Source organism: Dermochelys coriacea, chromosome 11 (assembly GCF_009764565.3).
Source record: "Dermochelys coriacea isolate rDerCor1 chromosome 11, rDerCor1.pri.v4, whole genome shotgun sequence".
Lineage (NCBI taxonomy): Eukaryota > Metazoa > Chordata > Testudines > Dermochelyidae > Dermochelys > Dermochelys coriacea.
The window spans coordinates 43,183,010-43,204,608 of NC_050078.2; the positions used below are offsets into that span (position 1 = coordinate 43,183,010).

General features: G+C 39.7%; 1 protein-coding gene across 4 annotated transcripts in view; it reads right to left on the reverse strand.

The window, feature by feature from the left end:
- The window catches only part of CHN1 (chimerin 1), a 142,998-nt gene that overhangs the window by 101,491 nt on the left and 19,908 nt on the right, over window positions 1-21,599 (reverse strand). For 3 of the 4 annotated variants that reach the window (XM_038422155.2, XM_043505314.1, XM_043505315.1), the window contains 2 exons: window positions 8,799-8,837; window positions 4,127-4,182 (listed from right to left, as the gene is read on the reverse strand). In XM_038422155.2, coding sequence (XP_038278083.1) covers window positions 4,127-4,182; window positions 8,799-8,837 — 95 coding nt within the window. The remainder of the gene's footprint in view (window positions 1-4,126; window positions 4,183-8,798; window positions 8,838-21,599) is intronic. The other variant, XM_038422157.2, reaches the window with a different exon arrangement.

The window sequence follows — 21,599 nt, forward strand, 5'->3', positions numbered from 1 at the left end:
TTTGTTCAACTCTCAATTCCCACACAATTCCTAAAAATTGCAGATATGCATTTCTTATCCCATACTAGGATCAAGACCATGTTCTACTCTACAGTTTACGTTTTGGGACAAAACCATTCTAGAGTTACACTAGCTTTCTTTGTCCCTCCTGTGCGAAGTACTTAGTGAAGTTTGGTGTTATGAATGTTCACAAGTGATTGTACAAACACTCATCTCTGTTGAGTCTGACAGACTTTACAAGTACAGGATTAAACCCGGAGACTTTTCTAGGTACTATATAGTAAACAGACTCCAACGAGAGATTGCTGAATTGGAATTAATTTGCAAACTGGATACAATTAACTTAGGCTTGAATAAAAACTGGGAGTGGATGTGTCATTACACAAAGTAAAACTCTCTCTCCTTATTTATTTCCCTTCCTACTGTTCTAGTAAACTGCTGGAAATGGCCCACCTTGATTATCACTCCAAAAGGTCCCCCCCCCCACTCTCCTGCTGGTAATAGCTCACCTTTCCTGATCATTCTTGTTACAGTCTGTATGGTAACACCCACTGTTTCATGTTCTCTGTGTATATAAAATCTCCCCACTATATTTTCCACTGTATGCATCCGATGAAGTGAGCTGTAGCTTATGCTCTAATAAATTTGTTAGTCTCTAAGGAGCCACCAGTATGCCTTTTCTTTTTGCGAATACAGACTAACACGGCTGCTACTCTGAAACCTATAGTAAACCTACCTACCCTCTAGAGCTTGCATCACTAACTCAGGGTGAGCCCTGCTCAGTTCCAGCCTATTTCTTCCTAAAATAACCACGAACTGCAATTTGCCACCTGTACAATAACTTATAAAATTTTAAAACTAATGTGTAAACTCAATGATACTGCAGCGATATACATACATCTTGGGATGAGAAAATTAAGTAAAGGTAACTTGTAAGTGAAGTGGCAGCATGTGGATGCCTGAAGATCTCCCCAGTATGAATTGGCCTGATCTTGTCTAATTTTAAAAATAACGCAAGTATGGATCTGATTAGAATTTGAATGAATGACCAGTAGGTGTTCTAGGCTTGTTCTACTACTGCAATTGACACAGATGCCAAAATGTTTATCTATAGTATATGACTTAATATCTTTTATATCTTGCCTTGGCAGTCTAGTGCTATTGCTAATATGATAAAGGAGATCTTCACATGACTTCTGCTCCTGATCTCTCATTTCCCAGGGCATTAATGATTAACAGAAACACCAGCCTGCAGCCAAATTGGCATGTGCTGTGCTCCTGACAGATCTATTAAGCTAAACAAGGCTAGAACTCCTCTGTATTATTATAGGTAACTCTCTCTCCACTATGTGGAAAAAAGTCCATGAAGCATACATGTTGTGCACCAAACTGCAGTCATTATTTTATTTTCTATAAGGCCCCTTCATGCAGTTCCAGTTGCACTATTCCTGCATACTTTGTATTTCTCTGTTTATTTAAGAAGGCAAGTTTATCCTGAAAGCTATACATATCAATAGTAAAGTTGAAACTCTGACTACACAAAAATTAGGACATGTATAGTTCAGGTTGCCATACTGTCTAGGTACCTGAATGGCACCCATTACCATAGTATCCATATGCATTACAATATGGTCTTTCGTTTCACCAACAGACAATGCTGGGCAATGTAAGATACAGCTCATCAAAATAAATAAATGTAACAGTCTACACCATTAGCCTGCCAAGAGCGCTTTATAGTCTTAAAATGTATATACACTGGATACATTTCACCCACCACTGAAACACAGGAACCTTTGGGGAGGAAAGCAGCAGTCATTTCTTGACACCTACCAACAGTACACAACAGTTTAGGGCAGTGTAGCGGTGCAGACCCACCGCCGCGGTGCCTCTTACTGGTCGTGCTGGGAATTAGCTCTCTTGGACCACCAGGGCACCTTTTACTAGCGGTGTCTCGCTCTTTGTCCCTTCCACTTCCTATACCGTCTCCACAATCTGAACCCGCATCGCTCCCGGACCGCGGTGTCCTCCGACTGTGCCCCACTTTTGGGGGACAGGCAGTCCTCAGTCCTTCCACTAGCCTCAGCGGCCAACTAAAGTTTCTAGTCCAGCCCCTGGCTTCAGGGGCAAACTGCAGTCTGAATTTAGGCCACTCTCCTCATTGGCAAGTAGGGGTAAAGAGTGGGAGGGACCCAGGCCTGCCCGCTATTCTGGGTTCCGGCCCAGGGACCCTAAAGCTGGCAGCCACTTACTACCCCTCCTCCTATTCCCGCTGCCTACTTTCCCTGTGCCACTTCCCCTGTAGCCCTAGCACCTTCCCTGCCCTTGCTTCAGGGCTTTAGTCTGGCCATGGTCAGCCAAGAGCTCCCCTATGCTCCGCTATTCTGCCCAGTACTGTAATATCTACGGTGCTCCTCAGCAGACAGTTCTTCCCCATTTGTCCTCCAGGAAGAGACTGCCTTTGCTTAAAAAAAAAAAAGCCCTTTATATATGGGCTGCTCCAGCAAGCCTTCTCTTGGTTGGCTCTCCCAATGAGCCCTTTCCTGTTTGGCTGGGTTCTGCGCAGCCACCCCACCACAGGCAGGGAATAAAAAAAGCACCATACCCAAATGAATGTGTGTCATTTTGAGTGATATCACAAAAAATCCTATTGTGCTGAATACATGAAAGGAAAAATAGAAAGGTTGAAGTGGAAACAAAAACTGTGAATGTAATTATTTCTGTGTGATTAAAATCTCAACTTCAATATTAATGTGTAAGCTTTCTGCACAGAAACAACAGCTTAGATGTTTCCTTATTAGCAAACTCATTAACAGTACAAAACATTTTTTAAAACTAATTTTTTTTGTTGAGACATGTTCCATAAAAAATTAGTCTGTCATGCTTGATCAAGATATAGCTACATGAAAGAGCGATCAACTATAGCTAAACACCTATTGCAAAAATGCAAACCTGCCAGGTTAATCATGGAAGATGAGGGTGTTTCCATTAAAATGAAGCATTTGACTCCCATTAAATCTTTTATTTTTATCCTAGAAGTTGACAGACTATTTGGAAGAACTGCAATGGGGCATTTGAAAGAGAGTACACAGAAATCCCCGTTTAAGTCAGTAAAGTAATCCTCTTTGTGATCTAAGCTATAAGCTATTAATGCCCCTGACAGTACTATGCGCCATTATATTTAATGCTAGGTCAGTATGACAAACACATTCCAGAGATTAATTTCCTCTCTCTTGTTGCATGATAAAACTGTTGCAATTAAATCTGAACAATTCAATAACTTGCAATGGTTTAGTATGAGCAGTGTTTTATAATATCATTTAATGAGTCAAACCCAACATTTCAGCATTCTGAAAATTGACACTGATGTTTCCCAAGTTCCTAGATGTAGCAATGGGATAGAGTTATACATAAAAACTTACTGACATGATGTTCAATATCAATTAAAACACTCCTATATTTTAATCTACAATTTCAAAACAGTTAAGAAAGAATGCTACTCTTGTTAAACAGCAATAAAGGGACAGTATTACTTTAGGTCCTGATCCTACAATCTGAGCTATATGAGCTGACTCTCTGCACAGATGGGTATTCCCTATGCTTCAATAGGATTCCACAACTGAAGCATCAGGGCCCACACTATCTGTCTGTTTTAGCTACTATTGCTAGTAATGCTTCAGGTGACTATTACTGAAAGATTGGGATGGGAGGAGAAATTCACTGTTCTTTCATTGTATTTATTATTATGTGCATTTAATAACGTAGGGACAGTCGTGGTATTTGCCCCATACAGTCAGTTTCCCGTTTGTGGGCATCTTTCACACAAAAGAGGGGACAGAGAAATGTTTTATAAAAATAGAAAAATGTAACTGTAAATAAAAATTGCTATAGTTACCAGGTGTTTGCAGAGGGTAGATGTGGTACCTGAAAGTCTTTTTAACTCTTATTTTAAATTAACCAGATTTCCAGTTGATGGTACCCCTTTAACATCAGAAAAAGCAATTTATTCAAGTTGCCCTCTACATAATACTTCCATGTCTCCCAGGTAGCAGTTGTTCAGAATGTACAGTGTATGGATGGATCTGGAGTTTGTGGACAATGTAAAGCTTTGGATCATTATAATACCCACCTCAAAAGTGCAGGTAATTCTTCTAGGATGGGGAGCTTCTTGTTGCAACTGATACACTGAGAGAAGGCAGAAGTTAAATATATTTCAGTTTTCTGCTTATCACAGAATTGTTTGTGTTAAATTAGGCATTTTATAACATTAAATTTTGATTAAAAAATACTTGCTGCAAGATTTTGTGCAGAGGGATACATAGGCCAAGCTATTATAATTGATTCACAATGAATCAGAAATCACTCGCTATTAGAATTCATTTAACTAATTACTGTGTGATAACTGGGCAAGGTGGGAAAAAAGCTAGACTCAGGCAGAAAAGAACAGAAGTTATGATCAATGCAAACTTCATTTCACAATACATCAAAAACATGTTGGTTCTACAACTCTGGTCTTCAGCAAGAGGATTCACACTCAGTGCTGTAAGGCACTGACCACGTCCTGCAAGACGCTGCTGACCCTCCACTCCCATTGATTTCACTTGGGACTGAAGCTCTTCAGGGCCTTGCAGAAGAAACTCAGAGCTTTGTAGAATCAGGCCCTCTGTCTTTATGATTGCTCACTAACCTTTCTGAGCAAACAAAATGTCGTTTATGGCTGTGAACCTATGGTCATTCAGTGGGCAGTTTTCCATTGCCAAGGCCTAAAATGTAATCTATTTTAAAATGGGTACAAATACCAAAATATCTATTTTTGTTATCCTTTAAAAACTGAACCTCACCAAGACCAAGGCATTTTTAAAAGTAAGTTGTAAATTTATGATAGTAACATGCTACTGTGCTATAAAGGAGGGACATTCAGCTCCTCCTTCTAAAGTAGTTTGATTTGGCAAATCACCTTAAAAATGAGGCTCTCGATACTTATTTTATCATTACAAAAATTTGGATCTGATTAGATTTCTTTCTGAAATAGACATTGAGAGATGTAATTCCTTAAAATTAAATTAACTTTCAAACAATATTACTTGCAAAGGACTCTGATAACATGTGCTGTCACTTCTTTCACATAACAAGAACATAAATTAGTTTATCCAATGAGATTTTATTTCATTATGCTTGGCATTTGACCATAACTATTTTTCTGACACTCATACTTCATTAAAATGCTAAGAATATAAGAATCACAATGGAGAAAATGGCTAAGTGTTAGATGACAAGTAAATATTCACACTAGAGATCCTTGATCCAAAGGGGGTAAAGGGAGGAGCAACGTTTTTATTTTGATTTAATTAAAAAAACCTATTTCACCACTTTTTAAAAACTGTTTTGCACAGATATTAAAAAGGTGATGTTTGCAAGTGATGAAAAAACAGCAAAATAATGTAAAATTAGCAACTTTCATTGGAAGTACAGCATGAACATTTATTTTTCCCAAGGATGGACTACTCCCAGTTTCCACTATAAAAATAATATTTTATGCCACAAATGAAGAAATTATTCCCTGATCCAAATCTGATACTTGTGGAGAACTAGCTCAGATTTTATATGAAAAAATTCAGAGGGAGAGAATGGATAATTATAGATTTGAAAATGTGATGATGGATAGTCACAAGTGACATGCTCTGTAGAGCACTAAAAAATTCAAGGTAATCATTTCTTGCCTCACATCAACATTAGAAAGATTTTCTGAAGATGACCTTCTCCTCAAAGACTGTGCCTTTTATTCTTTGCAGGTCAGGAACACACTGTGTGGTCTGTCAAGTTATAAAATGTGCTCTCTATCCTTTTCCTGTAACTGCTGCATGAGAACCAAGCTATCAGCTGTGGTTTCCTTGCCGCTACTATTCCTAGTGAACTTGAATAAGACATTCCTATTCATTCATCAAGAGAGACAGCAACACAAGCAAATAATATGACTGTGTGCATTTACTTCTAATTATGGAAAATTATGAAAAACATAAGTTGCATCTACAAATGATGTGCGTTGCTTTAGCTACTGAGATAGCTGCCAATGAGGCTTTGGTATTGGAAAGGTAGGACACCTCATTACAGATGATGGTGTAAAATAAAATGAACGAAAAGGCAGAGTTCATTGAGTTCACAGAAGGTACAGTACTGTGATTTATTATTAATATTTGCAACTGAAAGCAAAACATACAGAACTTGGTGACAAACACTAGGTGAACAGCTGTTATGATTGATGATGTTTAATATTAAAGCTACAATGTGCTCCAATATTATTCTTTAACCATCATCTACAAGGCAAAAGCCTGCTTCAAGTGACTTTATGTGTAAGTGCTTTTATTTTAAGTGACTGGCTTGACATATGGCAAGCCGTTGATGTAATAAATTATGATTCAAAGCCACACACAAAGATTGCCTCTAGGTTCACATGCAGACTGAGGTTCCAACCACCACAATTATGCGACAGCAGTTGAATGGGTTGGAGAATGTTACTCACATTCAGTTCCTTCACATTAAACTATCTAAAGAGAAGACCAAAGACAGCTGGGAGAAAATCTTTAGCATTTTTCCCTATCCTTGCTGCTTATTTTTCATTCATTTCAATTAAATTAAAATAAGTTTTAAAAGATTCTGAAGTTGCTAAAATGTTAAGGCCTATGCAGTGTTGCCAGCTCTCTTGAATTTCTCATGAATCTCACAATATTAGGTGTTTTAGTTAAAGGCTCAGCGTCTGGAAACTAGAGATTATACAAGAATCTCGGCTTTTGTGATTTTTTTTTAAAAAACTAAGTTTCTAGTCTTCATGGCAGCAGAGAAAAGCTTGAAACTATTACTTGAGTTCATCTTAAATGCTCAGAAACCAGATGGCAAATAAAAAAACCCCAACACTAATGTTTTGGGGGGTTTTGAGGCACGACTCATGATTTTTGAATGTTTGGGGTTGGCAATGCTGTCTACAAAGTAAGTGCCTGTTGGAACAGAAACATCCAATATCTGTAGGACTCATGGAAACTGAAAGTGAATGTTTCAGAAAAGATGGAAGTTCTGTGCATTTAGACCTAGAATATATACTGTAGAGCAGTGGTTCTCAAACTATTGTACTGGTGACCCCTTTCACATAGCAAGTCTCTGAGTGTGATCCGCCTTATAAATTAAAAAACTTGTTTATATATTTAACACCATTATAAATGCTGGAGGGTTTGGGATTGAGGCTGACAGCTCGTGCCCCCCATGTAATAACCTCGCGGTCCCCTGAGGGGTCCCAACCTCCAGTTTGAGAACCCCTGCTGTAGAGAATAATCCTGCATTAGCAGAGATTTTAACTAAATGATTCAAAAGGTCTTTTCTTCCTCTCATCTCTATTATATATTTTCAGTTGATAAGAATTATTTTAATCCAGTCTCTATAAACTTTAGTGGTTAGTAACATCTTACACTTCAAAAATATGCTTATACATTTTTTTTGTCAAAGGTTTAACACAAACTTAAAATCTTAAACTCAGTAGAACAGATTCCATGATGTGCAGTAATTTTGAAATAAATGCATTCCTTTGGACGCTGGATCATAAGTCCCAATTTACATAGGTGAACTCTTTCATTATGTTAAATGCTGCTTTCATGTGTCTTTGGCTGTTGCAAGCCTGTTCGGGGCCCAAAGCAGGAATAGTTTGTGAGGGGCCCTACACATACAACACATACTAATAATTAATAGGGGGCCCCTTGAGCTGCTTGGGGCACTAGGCAATTGCTTAGTCTGCTTATGCCTAGCGCTGGCTCTAGTCTTTGAACATGGTCTCAGAAGGACATCTAGCCTCAAATATATGTCAGAAAATGTAGAGTTAGAGGCATTTTTAAAGTAGTTGTGTAGCCACACACACACACACTCTGAAAATCTGCTGTTAAATAAAGGCTGATTCTTTCTCCCAATCCCTCACAGCTTCACCAAGCCCAGTGCCTCCCCCTTATGTATACAGGCAAGGAAGTGCAAGTTACAGGTGGGGCATCCTAACAGCAATTTCACTTTTCCTTTTCCAGTGCATCACTTCTCATGTTCATTCATCTCAGCCTCTTTCAGCCTCAATTACAATGTGTGTAGAAAGGTAATTCTGTTTCATGGAGGATTTAGATACTTCTAAATCTGGTTTCATTTTGATTAGGAACGAAACCCAAAAACTTCGAAACTATCTTTGAAAGGGAGGGAATGGACCCTTGGCTCTGAGGCAGGCAGCCTGATGGTTGCCCTGAAGCTGCAGACCCAGAAAGCTCTGAAGTTCTTGTCCCAGAGCTGTCTGCATGGCTGGGTTCCATCAGAACATTGGTGAAATGTCCTGATTTCACTGAATCGGCAAATTCAGAACCAACTTTTTCAGCTAGTTCTAGTCTCAACTCCAGTGGTACATGTGGTTAAGGCAAATTGGCCTTAAAATGTTCCCATGTGATATCAGGCTTTTACATGCAAGAATCCGGGTCACTAACGCCCTAAGGCACTACGCCAGCAGGCCATACCTGTGCAAGTAGTCTCATTGACATTAATGGGAACACTCATGTGAACAAAGTTTACAAAATCCAACCCCAGGGACCGTACAGCTGCACTTGGCCTTTGGCATCAAGGAATGCAAGTGTCTCCAAATGACAACATTCCCTGCTATTCTTAATATTAATGCACAGTGTTTCTTGAGCTCATATCTCGATAAACATGATATTTCAATTGTTTTAAAAGCACTAGAAATGAAACATTTTTGTATCAACATTTTAAAAAAAATCTGTTTGAATACTTACAGTAAGATTTCCAAACAGGTGGTCGGTATTCATCAGTATCTGAAAGAATAATGACACTTATCTAAATACACTATTAAAAACAAGGTAAACGCATTCTGGCAGAAGCGTTAATAAATTCAGCAAGATAACTGTACAAAAATCTACAAGCTGCAGTATATGCTAATATTACTGGCATTTTAAAAACTACAAAAAGGGCGATATAAAAAATGAATGCAAGTGCGAAGACTCTTCTCTCCTTTTTTTAGAAATCTGTAAAGGTATTTTTCAAAACAAGATGAAAAAGAGCAATAGAATACCACTTGGCAAGATTGCCAATTTACATAGAACCATAATGCTACTATAAATAGAAGTGCAAAATTGGGATGAAAAAGCACAATGCTTTCTTTAAATATGCTTTTTTTTAAAAAAAGTTTATATTAGAAAATAACATTTCCTTAAAGATATTTAACTTAATATCAGATCAATCAACTTTCATTCCAACTATTAATGACCCAGTCCTTCTCTGAAGTGTTTTGGAATTGAGAGTATCCCTTTACATAGTTTGTGAGCTCTCTAGTAGAGTTTACTGTATTCTGTGTTTGTTTTAGAAGACGGTGTCTCAAGAGGGCGCAAAAACTATGTAAAGGGATACTACATTCTTTCATTGAAACCAGAGGCCAAATTTCTATAGATGTCAATGCTAGCAGAATCAGGCCCTAAATTTGTGAAAGCAAGAGAACTGGAAAGCATCAATCTGTATAAGAAGCAATGTTGTAACTTTATTCTACTGAGATTTCTCCTTTTTCAAATCTTCTAATTACATTGATCCCAGCTAATCCATGATTTGCAATCTGATACACTTCACAGCATATAAATAATACTGAAGAAGTTGCAAAAAACGTACATTCCTTTTATATTGAGTACAAGCTCCAGATAGGAAAATTATCAGATGCTGTAATGATACCACATGAGCTTGTCTGCAAATGGAAGTCTTGCAAACCTCAAACTTTAGTTCTTGTCGTGTACTTTGGAGTTTGTCATAAAAATAAATTGGTTTTCTAGGTTCTGTCTGTCTTGTGACTTGCTGACAACTTACCAGATGTTTTAAGTTACGATGTTCTGTGACAAAAATAGGGCTAGATTCTGGCCCTCATTGCAGCCGTTTTGTGCCAGTCCACTGGTTCCTCTACTCCAGTGGTTCCCAAACCTGTTCCACTGCTTGTGCAGGGAAAGCCCCTGGCGGGCCAGGCCGGTTTGTTTACCTGCTGCATCCACAGGTTCAGCCGATCGCGGCTCCAAGTGGCCACGGTTCGCTGCTCCAGGCCAATGGGAGCTGCTGGAAGGCGGCGCGGGTCGAGGGACATACTGACCGCCACTTCCAGCACCTCCCATTGGCCTGGAGCAGCGAACCGCAGCCACCAGGAGCCACGATCGGCCAAACCTGCAGATGTGGCAGGTAAACAAACCGGCCCGGCCCGCCAGAGGCTTTCAATGCACAAGCGGTGGAACAAGTCTGGGAACCCCTGCTCTACTCCTATCAGGTACCCCCTAACTTTGGTTTTGATCCCATGAGCTACTGATCCTACAAGATGATGAGCTACTTCACCTCCCATTGCAGTTGTTTGGAGTCAGTGGCACTCTGCATGTTGCAGGATCTACAAAACACAACCACATTTGAAAGTAGATGCCAGTGTCTTCTGCTACACCACAACCTTTGGTAGGCAAATATCCGCGGGAACTAATGCTGTCTGATGCATCAAACATACCCACTTAACTTCTGACTATCATCTTGAAGACACAAACAGATGTTTGTTTAAAAGATGTGTGCTTGTTCTAACAAGTTAATTCAGGGAAGTCCTATGGCCTGTGTTATTCAGGTCAGACTAGGTCACCACAATGGTCCATTCTGGCCTTATAATCTATGTATCTGACTACATTCGAGACCTCTTCTTTGAGCCGTGTAGTGACAGACATCTTTACTCTGGAATCATCCATCCACCTTTCAGGGATTCTACCATTGAACTTGAGGCTGGGAAAGTCTTAGGCTTGCATTCCCTTAGGGTATGGCACTTACTTCCTGTGGATATTTATCTTAACCCACCCCTTCCCCATTCAGAAACATTTGTAAACACTTCTAATTCAGGAATGTTTTCTATTTTAATTGCTATCAGCTATAGATGGTAACTCCTCCACCTTGCACTTTCCACCATATTTATATAGCTGTCATTTTGTCTGGCTTTTTATGATCTATCTTGCATGACATTTTAATTACTATATATGACTATCATATATTAATTGCTTATAGAGTGCCTCAAGTGCCTTGGTATCAGGACCATTTATAATGAAGATTGTTATTAATAAGTGAGCATCTGGGTCAGATAAATAGATCCCCAAAATCCCATTAGCCAAATCCCCAAGAGATCATGCAGACATGCTACCATCTCGTGGTTGCCTGCCTCGTGTCTCACAACAGCATAGAGGTTTTCAGCTGTCCACCTTATGCTGTGTCATTGAAAGAACATCATCAGTAGACACACTAAGGACTATCCATTTCTAATTTTTATTTTATTTTAAGTTAAAGCAGTGTTAGGGGGTGCATGATAGGACCACTGGAACGGGATCCCTCAGCACTGTACTGTATGTCATGTGGAAAATGGCAAAACCTGTGTCTAAAAATAATAGGCCCTTATTCCCAAAAGAATATTACTACACTATTAGCTGGCTTTTGGTTTACTGTTGCTACTTTATAAACAACATTTGCATCGGTTTTATTTACTAATAAATGACAAGTAAAGAACATCATCCCCAATATTTGCACCTCCCTCATGGGAGGCGATCATTATGGAAATACAAATATCTTGGTTGTTTAAATTGTTTTTGAAGGTACTACAGCTATGTAATCATTACAACTAAGAGCATTATGTTTACAAAACTGAGAAGCAACAATATTTCTGCCTCAACAAAAAAAATCTCGTTCAAGTCAAACAAGAACAGAGGTAACTTCCACATAACAACAATTTATAAAATTCTGAAACTGGAAGGAATGATTTATGTTCTGCAGCTGTGCACAAGTATTTTGTTTAAAAATCTGTCAGCGTACTTTACTATCTTAACACTGCTAGAGTTCCCAGAAAACATTCCACATTTGGGAATGAAAAACAAAAGGTCATTTCTATTGTAATTTTAAAAAATGTTCTCAGATATAAAATAGTGTAGCAGCAAGCACAGCAACAGGACAATAGTGAAGGAGAGGTTTTATAGTGTCCACTTGTGTCTGTAACAAAGTGCTGTTGCTGTTAGCACATGATAAAAATTATTCTGCTGCCTACCAATAAAAAAAAGATAAAGTCTAAACACCGTATTGAACTATTAAAATCTCTTCTAAAAAATTATCGTTACTGACCAAATATGGACAGTATTTTTGGGTGCACACTTTGTGAAGAGGCCTGATTTTCAGAGGGCAGGTGCTTTTTCTTTAAGGTGTCCAGTTGGGCATCCAAAAATTAGGATACCCAGATCACTAATCACTGAAAATTTAGGCCAGATATGGTCTGTTTCTTTAAGTCACAATTCAGAGATATAGTGTGCTGCAAAACTGGTCCAAAATATAAAAGTTCCCACCAACACAACAGTGTTTTTTAATTAATGATGTAAACTCTACTCTGTCCATCTCAAGTTTTTCTATAATGCCTATCAGTGCAATGCCTGCGCTCTGCTCTAAAGTTCTCATAATAAGATCAAACCATTTTCTGCAAGTTGTGCATTACGTTTTTCCTCCACAGTATTTTTTCATTAATTTATATTTAATTAATCTGAATATTTAACCTGGCGCTGCAAACCCTTACTACTGGGTGTAGTCCTACAGATGACAATTTGAGTACTCAAAGTGTTACACTCAGTAACAGTTTTTAGGATCATGCTCATAGCACATTTTAGTAAATTTGCCACTTCAACCAGAGCTAGGATAACTTTACAGGCACAGTATTTAGTTATTGCAACATAAGGAGCAAGAAGTCTTGTTTTTAAAATGGCAATACATCAGAAAAAAACTGACAAATTTCCCTCATCCAGGCCATTTTTGAAGTCTACAAAAATCTTGCTCTGAAAAAGAAGGAAGAAAAAGAAAAGGGGATATGTGGAGGAGAGGCTACTGAAATATAATACTGGGATTTCTGAAATCATCCTAGCCTAAAGCAGGGTTCACAAAACAAATTTTTTGGTGGCTTCATAGTGCAGCCACCAACTCTTGCTGGTGGCCACACTGATGCTTTTTCCTAAAATACTTAATTAACTTTAAGAAAAACAAAATAAATATGCACATATACATATCCAAATAGTTGTAATTTATTTGTGTAGGGTTTTTCTGGAACTCAGTAATAAAAATAATTTACATTTGTCTCTATTCTTTACTGGACCTAAACAGACTAGAAACCGTTTTTTCCACATATCAAATGCTCCTGTAATCAGCTGTCATATTATGAATCTAGTGTTGGGAAGGGAAAGCATCAACATCTACAAAATGTTTGTTAATATCACTTTTCATAGCAGACTTACTCAGTCCCGGCAAGCTCTGGGACAAATTAAGCTCTGGATGAATAGGTGGGCAGGGAAGCAGTGGGGTCAAGGGATGATGATAGGGGTGGTGAGCCTGGGGCCGGAGCCTGGAACCAGAGCCTGCCACCGCATGGACAGAGCCCAAAGCCTGCCATCCCTACCCCCAGGAAAGTTAGGAATTCACCAACTTCATGCACCTCCAGTGTTTGTCTCTTCAGAGGGAGGCAGGGCACAAACACTGCTGGCAGCCCTAGGAGAGGGGCCACTGCTTTGTGCCACCACCACTCCATCACAGCCCAGGAGGCTGTGGTCACAAGAAAAGGTCATGGTGCATTTGAGAAACACTGGCCTAAAGCCACATTGACATTTAATAATTTGCCAGCTCAGTAGGAAACAGCTGTTTTTTCAAAACCTGCACTAACTTCTTAGCTCCTAAAGATCCCTGTCATACGTATCCATAAGTTTAAATGAAGAGAACATCATTTTACTTTTTATCTCACTGAGACCCAAAGACATTTATAAAGTAAGGGGGAAACAGTTCAGGATATTTCCACGTATTAAAAGCATGGAGAGCACGAGGAGGCCACTGTCTACAGTTCTTGTATCCTGCAGTGGATTCCTGCTATGTTGGACCAAGAGCAGAATCAGACCTGTCCACGAGATGAGTGTATGGAACTGGAGGAACATAGGGCCCCAAACAGCAGCAGCAGAGGCTCCACCCAGTCCCACACAAGTCCCAACTTTGGGCCCTCCAGACAATTCCCAGTCCTTCCTTAGTGCTCTCCTATGTTCACACAAACAGCACTCTGTTCTCTTCTTCTCCAGCTTCTGGCCTCCTTCTGAGCTCAACAGTTACCACTCTCACCGCAGAGGCCCACCCTCACCCCATTCTAACTGCTAGTTCTGCTCCCCATTTTAGCCCATCTCAGCTCCTCTGCAACCTGCCTACTCCCATACCCAACATGTTCAGCATGTAAATCCCACCTTCTCACCTCTCTTCAACCATCCCTCGTTACCTAGCTGAACTCATTCTCAAGTCTCTCAGAGGTCCAGCTATCCTCTCTTTTCCTCTTTGACCTGGAGATATGGGTGGAAGATTTGCCAATCTATGATAGGCTGACGGGCTCTGCCCACGTAATTGGCAAGGGCAGAATATCCATACCGGGAAAGGAGTATGTGAAAAAAACTCGATGTATTCTCTCCTGGGCCAGGGGACAATTTTGCCCTCCTTAATAAGGAAGAATTCATTTCATAATGTGATGGAGCTGAGGAAGGCATTGTACAAAAATGCCACAGGTCATTAGAAGTCAAACTGTAGCCAAGAAATGACAGGCTGACAGTGAAATCTGAAACAGAGAATGGACTCCACTTGGAGGCAGCTATTTATGAGAAATTCATATATAGATCACAAAACAGTACAAGAACATTTCAGGTTCTTGGGCACATAAATGGCTAATTCTGACATTTAAGCACAGCATTTCCTTTGTTCTTTTCCTTCTTTCTTCCTTCAGTCGCACGTTCTTTTTATGTCTTTAGATAAAGCTGGTCTAATTTTAATGCTTGCAAAATGTACAGTTTAATCATAGATATCAAAGCTGTTCTATCATTGCCTCAAACTGTTGAGACTGCTTGTCTCTGTGTATTCCTTTTATAGAAAGGATAAAAAGTTTACATATATTTAGAAAAAGGAGGAACCATTTCACCACCTCATTGAAGTTCGGCCAGCTTTGGGCTGGATCAACAGCTGATTAACCCCATGCATTGCAAAACATACAACAATTTAGGACAGTAAGTGATCTACATAATACCTAACTAAAACTAACTTTAATTTAGGTAGGCAGAATATAATTATCCTGACTAAATCCTAATTTGGATAAACCCCCTGTTCATGTAGGGACTTCAGTTTTACTTTTAATAGATGTCATCTCCAGCAGCAAGTGGTCTATAACATCATACTGGAGGAATGGCTTAACAGACAGTTACAATAATGCTACCGCTGGTTGAGCTGTCAATACATCTCCTCGAACCTTGCTTTTCTCTGGTGAAATCCCATCCAAATACAGACCAGGTCTCAACTTGCTAATCTTGTGGACCAACCTAGGTTTTACCCAAATAGACCGAATAGAAAATGATTATGAAACAAGAATCCAATGTAACTATTTCTGAGTGGATAGTTCATTAAAAAGTTAGTTTCTTAAAAATACAAGACAAAAAGGATGGTTTGACTCTTAATTTAGGAGAAATATTAGAAAATTTAAAACATTTCTCTCGTGTTATGACTAGTTCACTGGCCAATGAGCACTGGCAATATCTTAAATGCTCTGGGCCTCTTTACCTTGCTTCTGGTTACAACACAGCATTTCAAAATTTAACTGCCGAAGAATGAAGGAACATAACAAAGCTGACATGTCCATTTATTCACCCATGTAATGGTTACCATGGAACTCGATGTGCCTTCAGAAAAACAGTAGGTTTACAAGCAGAAAAGGGCAAAGGATTTTCCTCGCCTATTATGTATATGCACACTACTGTCAAGAACCAGGGACAGCGGGCCACCAAGGACAACCACACAACGGGCTAATGGGGCACTTCTATGTTAATGCCGACGTTCATGCAGAGGTTAAGTACTCCCTTGAGAATGATAGGCATTTTCAACTGCAAGGAGAGAGAAAAGAAAGACCTTGCATTTGAGGCATCATTAAGTATTATTTCAGAAGGCATATGGAAGAAGGCATATTAACTAGAAGAGCAAACTTGTTTCAAGGTGGGCTTCAGAAATACAACAGTGTTAACATTTCAGGTTATAGATTGGCTTTACTCTGGCAACATTCCTATTAGCACATCAATGATTGAGTATTTAGATTTTCAAAAATTTTCAAAAGTGACTAGTAAGTTTGGGTGCCTCTATTTTTGGGTGATCAGCTAGACACACCTTAAAGGGGCATGATTTTTCAGAGGGTGAGCACCCCCAAAATTGAAGCACCCAGTCTCTTTTGAAAAGTAGAACAGAACAGATCTTCATTGGAGAGTAGTGGCTAGAACAGAGGTGGGCAAACTACGGCCCGTAGGACCATCCTGCCCAGCCCCTGAGCTCCTGGCCCAGGAGGCTAGCCCCTGGCCTCTTACCTGCAGCCACGTCACAGCGTGGCGCAATGCTCTGGGCAGCAGGGCTGCAAAGCCCAGCCTGAGCCGGTGCTCTGTGCTGCTCAGCGCAGCTGCTTATCTTGGTGAAGCCATGCCACCAGCGCTCCAGGCAGCACGGTAAGGAGGCAGGGAGCGGGAGGGGTTGGATAGAGGGCAGGGGAGTTCGGGGGGTGGTCAGGGGCGTGGATGGGGTCGAGGAGGTCAGAGGTTGGGGAACGGGGGTTGAATGGGGGCAGGGGTCCCGGGGGGGCAGTCAGGAAGGAGAGGAGGGGTTGGTCAGGGGACAGGGGTGGATGAATGGATGGGACAGGGGTCCCCGGGGGGCTGTCAGGGAACGGGGGGGTTGGATGGGGCAGGTGTCCCGGGGGGGCCATCGGGGGCGAGAAGCAGGGGAGTCGGATAGGAGGTGGGGGCCAGGCCATGCCTGGCTGTTTGGGGAGGCACAGCCTCCTCCATACAATTTCAGAAATCCGATGCAGCCCTCAAGCCAAAAATTTGCCCGCCCCTGGGCTAGAAGGAGTATGACAAATCACCACGGCCAGTTTAGGTGTATGCCACTTTTTCAGAAACAATCTCTAGAACACTCCTGTTCAGCCTCGAGGGTCTGTTGGTTAGCATCTCCAAGATGTTAATTGGATGTGCTCAAGAAATTACCTGATCTACTGTAAAACAGCCAGCATTTATTTAACGATGACATTCTCAAACCAAGAAGATAGTCAAGTCAAACAGGATATTTCATTTCTTCTCTGTTTTTAGAATACGAGAGCCAACAGCATCTCAAAGATGAAACTCAACCCACCAGAAAATGTTTTCAATTGCAGCCAGGCAGGGGGGAGCAGCCAAGGCCTCTAAATTCCCAGACAAAAAAAAAGTAAATTAATTAAAGATTGTACAGGAAACATTAATAAAGCAAAAAGGTCTATGACCTTTACTTTCAAGATAGACATGAAAAAAGTTTATCTCTGGCTTGTGTGAATAGTATGTGATCTCTTAGCAATTATGGGAGAACTGATAAGTTAAAATAATGTATCCTGTCTGTATGAGGTGATGAATGGAGACAGGGTCTTGGAACAAAGGGTAATAAGCCTAGCACGAAGGACCTTGCCTAACCAAGAAAGATCATCAGCTCTCCAGCAGGGGTCTGTTGGTCGTACTCCAGCCAATTCTTGAACCAAGAGCTTCAAGAAGTTCATTTCAGCCTAGCTTACGGTGGCTAACAAAAATGAAATCGGACCATCAATCTTTTGCCTTCCCCAAGAAGCAAGGATCTCTCTTGGGCTATTAGGTCTCCTCTACCTTTATCGCTCTTCATAGGGGCACATGAAGACTGACGAGGGGAAATGGCCCTTTGACTCACTAATGCCAGATCTTTGCCTTCCAATACCGCAGAAATGGCAAATTAATTCTGTGAGAAACAGAGGGTAAGAACCTAAGACTATTCTTTTGTATATTCCCTTTTATCTCAGAAATTACTATATGGCTTTGTTAATAAAGAAATTTCCATTTTATTTAGAATTTGAAATACATTACAGACATTCTTAATACAAAATTAGCATTGGTATTTTAATTCATGAAAGCAAGGACATTAAGCATTGTGGTCCCTGTTGGTACATGCAGTAATTGTTATCACTACAGTGATTGTGGTTCCATGGTATCTCCTTTTCTGTAGGAAGGTATCTTGGGTTCTGCCGTTATGTAGAGCAGTGAATGTTGAGTTTTTAATGGTATCCACAAGTATAACCAGTATGTATAATGTCACAGTGTTGTAGTTGCTCAGAAGTCATAGCTAAGTTTTCTGGATTTCCTTCAATTAGTAACTAACCCTCAACATTACTTTAACATAATTCTTTGAACATAATTTCCTTGGGTTAAAAAAAATAGGCACAAAGGCAGGGAGATCACACATTTAAAAAGCTTGCTGAAGCATCAACACAACTCCTCAAGTATCCAGGTCCTTAGATAAACCAAGAAGAGCCTCAAAGCAACATGCTTCCCAAGTGAATCTCCAAACAGAAGCAAATATTTGTTTGAACACCCCACATATGAAATACATATGAAACCAGTCCTGCATTCATTTTAATATCTAAATATTGAAGTGAAAGGGTAACTATGTGAATACACACATTAGACATGCACGGAAGGCTAAATTGTTCTGCTCCAGTAAAAGAGCAGGGAGGGATCTCACTCCTATGCCTGAAAAACACACCTCTACAGCAGACCTGGGGGGAGGGGAGGGCATTTCCGGTATAAGCTAGGAAATGATATGGTATTGCCAGTAAGTACATGACTGTGCTGATCCACCAACCATACTGCTACGAACATGTGCATGTTGTAGGTGAGAGGACAAGCTGTCGTTAGTCACTAGCAGTCTGCACAGTTCGTTTCCCTAATGCCTTGGCTGAAGCATGTCAATCTACTGAGCTCAAGTCTTTCCAGAAAGTCCGATAGCAGACACCTCATCTCAGCAGTGTTGGGAGGAGGAAGAGGAGGAGAAGGAGGGAGAGGAAGAATTGGAAGGAAAGATTCATTCCCTCATCTCCAATTCTGTAGTTTTGCATCCCTTATACATTTGGCTGCCTGCTCGTAGCTGCAGGGGGAGGATATGGTCACTCATGACTCTCTCTACATTCAAACTCTCTTGCCTCCAGTCTTGGCCCTAGTTAGTAATACTTTGCACTTGTACAGCATCTTTTATAAATACTGTATCTGTACTTCTATGCCAGACTTGGACTTTTACAATTAAACCATGTTGCAGTTATCTGAGCAATAAACTAAAACCAGCTGAATGGATTCTCTTCCAATGTCTCATAGAAATTCACATGTGTGAAGAGCATAAGGATATAATGCAATTTTGGGGAAAGTTATGAGCCAGTAAAAACAGGTTTTTTAGATTAAAAGTGGCCTTCCAGCTATAACATGGCACTAAATCATATATGCTACACATTAACATGTTTTTAGAGGGATCAAAACTCAGTTATTTTTCTTCAGTGGCGTAGTTTACATCTTCAGAAGTGTACCCTAGTTATTACTTTTCTGAACAAATGTCGTTAGCTTTCTAGGATGGAATACTGCGGTAAAAATGAGTAACAAAAAGCAACAGTGAGCTAAATGCATGATGGCTAACAGGGCTAGTTCCATTTCACAATTAATGTGCACAAACAGTTACACTGCTTGAAATAGAAATGAAATAGCTCTTACATACACTGCACAGAAATGAGATGGCTTAAGGAAGGCCATGCATTACATAATTGAATCAAGCTTTAGGAAAAAATAACAACTTTACTCCAATCTCAGCTTCTATATAGGCCTGATCCAAGACCCAGTGATTTCAATGGAAAGCCTTCCACTGGGCTTAAGATGGATCCTGGTCCTGTGTGGTGTTGAATGTGCTCAACTCCCACCAAAGAAAACTAGAGAGGCGGCATGCAGCTTCTCCTAGGGTCAGGCTACGATTATTATTTGTCCAGTGAATAACAGAGAGAGGAAACTAATACTTTCTGACTTACCAATATCGGCATCACAGTAAATGAATTCACCTTGTACATTAATAGATCAGATTGCAGTAGTTTGTGTCCAAATTTTCATTTCTTGATTTCAGCAAGACAGGGAACAGAAAATCAAGCTACGACCAACTATTTTGTAGATGTTGATGCTTTCCCTTCCCAACACTAGATTCATAATATGACAGCTGATTACAGGAGCATTTGATATGTGGAAAAAACGGTTGAAATATTTATTATATCAAGAAATTACTAAAGACAGTCTCAGTATCACAAAAATTAAAATTTTATTTCCAGTCTAGTAAGAACTGGATTTTAATCGAGATTAGGGTCCTCTCTCCCCCGTGCTATGTAGCTGCAATGAAAACACTGCACATAAAAACACAGCAGTCCAACTATTTTTAAAATATGTTTTCAAAATCTCAAAATCATTTTTTAAAACGCCTCCTGCAAGTGTAAAAGTACATTTGAAACACAGAGGTAAAAAGATGACAAGTGCCATCTTGTGGACATTTGATGTACATAGAATTTAATCTTGCCCAGTTTACAGCACTGCAGGATTTGCAATGGTTGTACAGCAGAAAAGCAATTTAAAAATTTAGCCAATTTGTGCTTTACTGCTAGTGCATCTACAGAGTATTCAGCAATGGCTAGGTCATAAGCAGCAGTCTAAGCATACCTAATATATCAAAAAAAGCTGTGCCTGTTACACTGCCCTGCCTTCTTCCCCCAACTGTTTTCATATGCTTAGCCTGTAAGCTCTTTGGGGCAGGGGCAGTCTTTACTACAATGTCCAGCACAACGGGGCCCCAAACCCATATCTGGGGCCTCTGAATGTTACCTCAATACAAATAAAATTCAGGCTTAATACCCTCAACCAAAAGCCGATTGTATTATACATTATTTATATTACAGTACTCCCAGAGCCTCTGATCAGAGCTAGGGCTCCATTGTGATAGGGTCCGTACAACTACATAGCAAAAGGAGGGTCCCCGCTTCAAAGAGTTTACAATCTAAGTAAAATATAAGAAACAACAGATGGATTCAGGGAGGGGGAGCACAAAGTAACAATCACAGCAGGTTGGAAACCAGAATTTCTGTCTGAGGGAAATTCTGAATTAAAAAAAAAAAAAGTTTCAAATTGAAACAAAAAGCCAAAATTTCCAAATTTCCTCTATGAACAAAAATTCTGAAAAAAATGATCTGAAATCATCAAAATGTTTTGATAATGTCAAAGCATTTCAATAAGGTACAAATATTCAGTTTCATTTTGATTGTCTTATATTAAATTATATATCATATTAAAATCAAAAATATTTTAATATAATGTAAAAGTGAAAATGAAATCAAATCTGTAGTCAAAAAATTTTCAACCTTACTGAAACAAACTGAGAAAGTCAAATGATTCCTTTCCACCTTTTCCATTAAAAATGCCGTTGAAATTGCCATGTTCTTGCCAAAATGTCCATCAATATATTTTCAATTAGTTCTTGTAAAAAATGTATGCCATAGGGAGATAAAAACACTACTGAAACGACATTGGGTTTGGCACTGTTGTCTCCAATTACCACACTGGTGTTGAAACAAGTCTTTTGCAGCCCAGCTCTGTGAAGTCAAAAGGCTC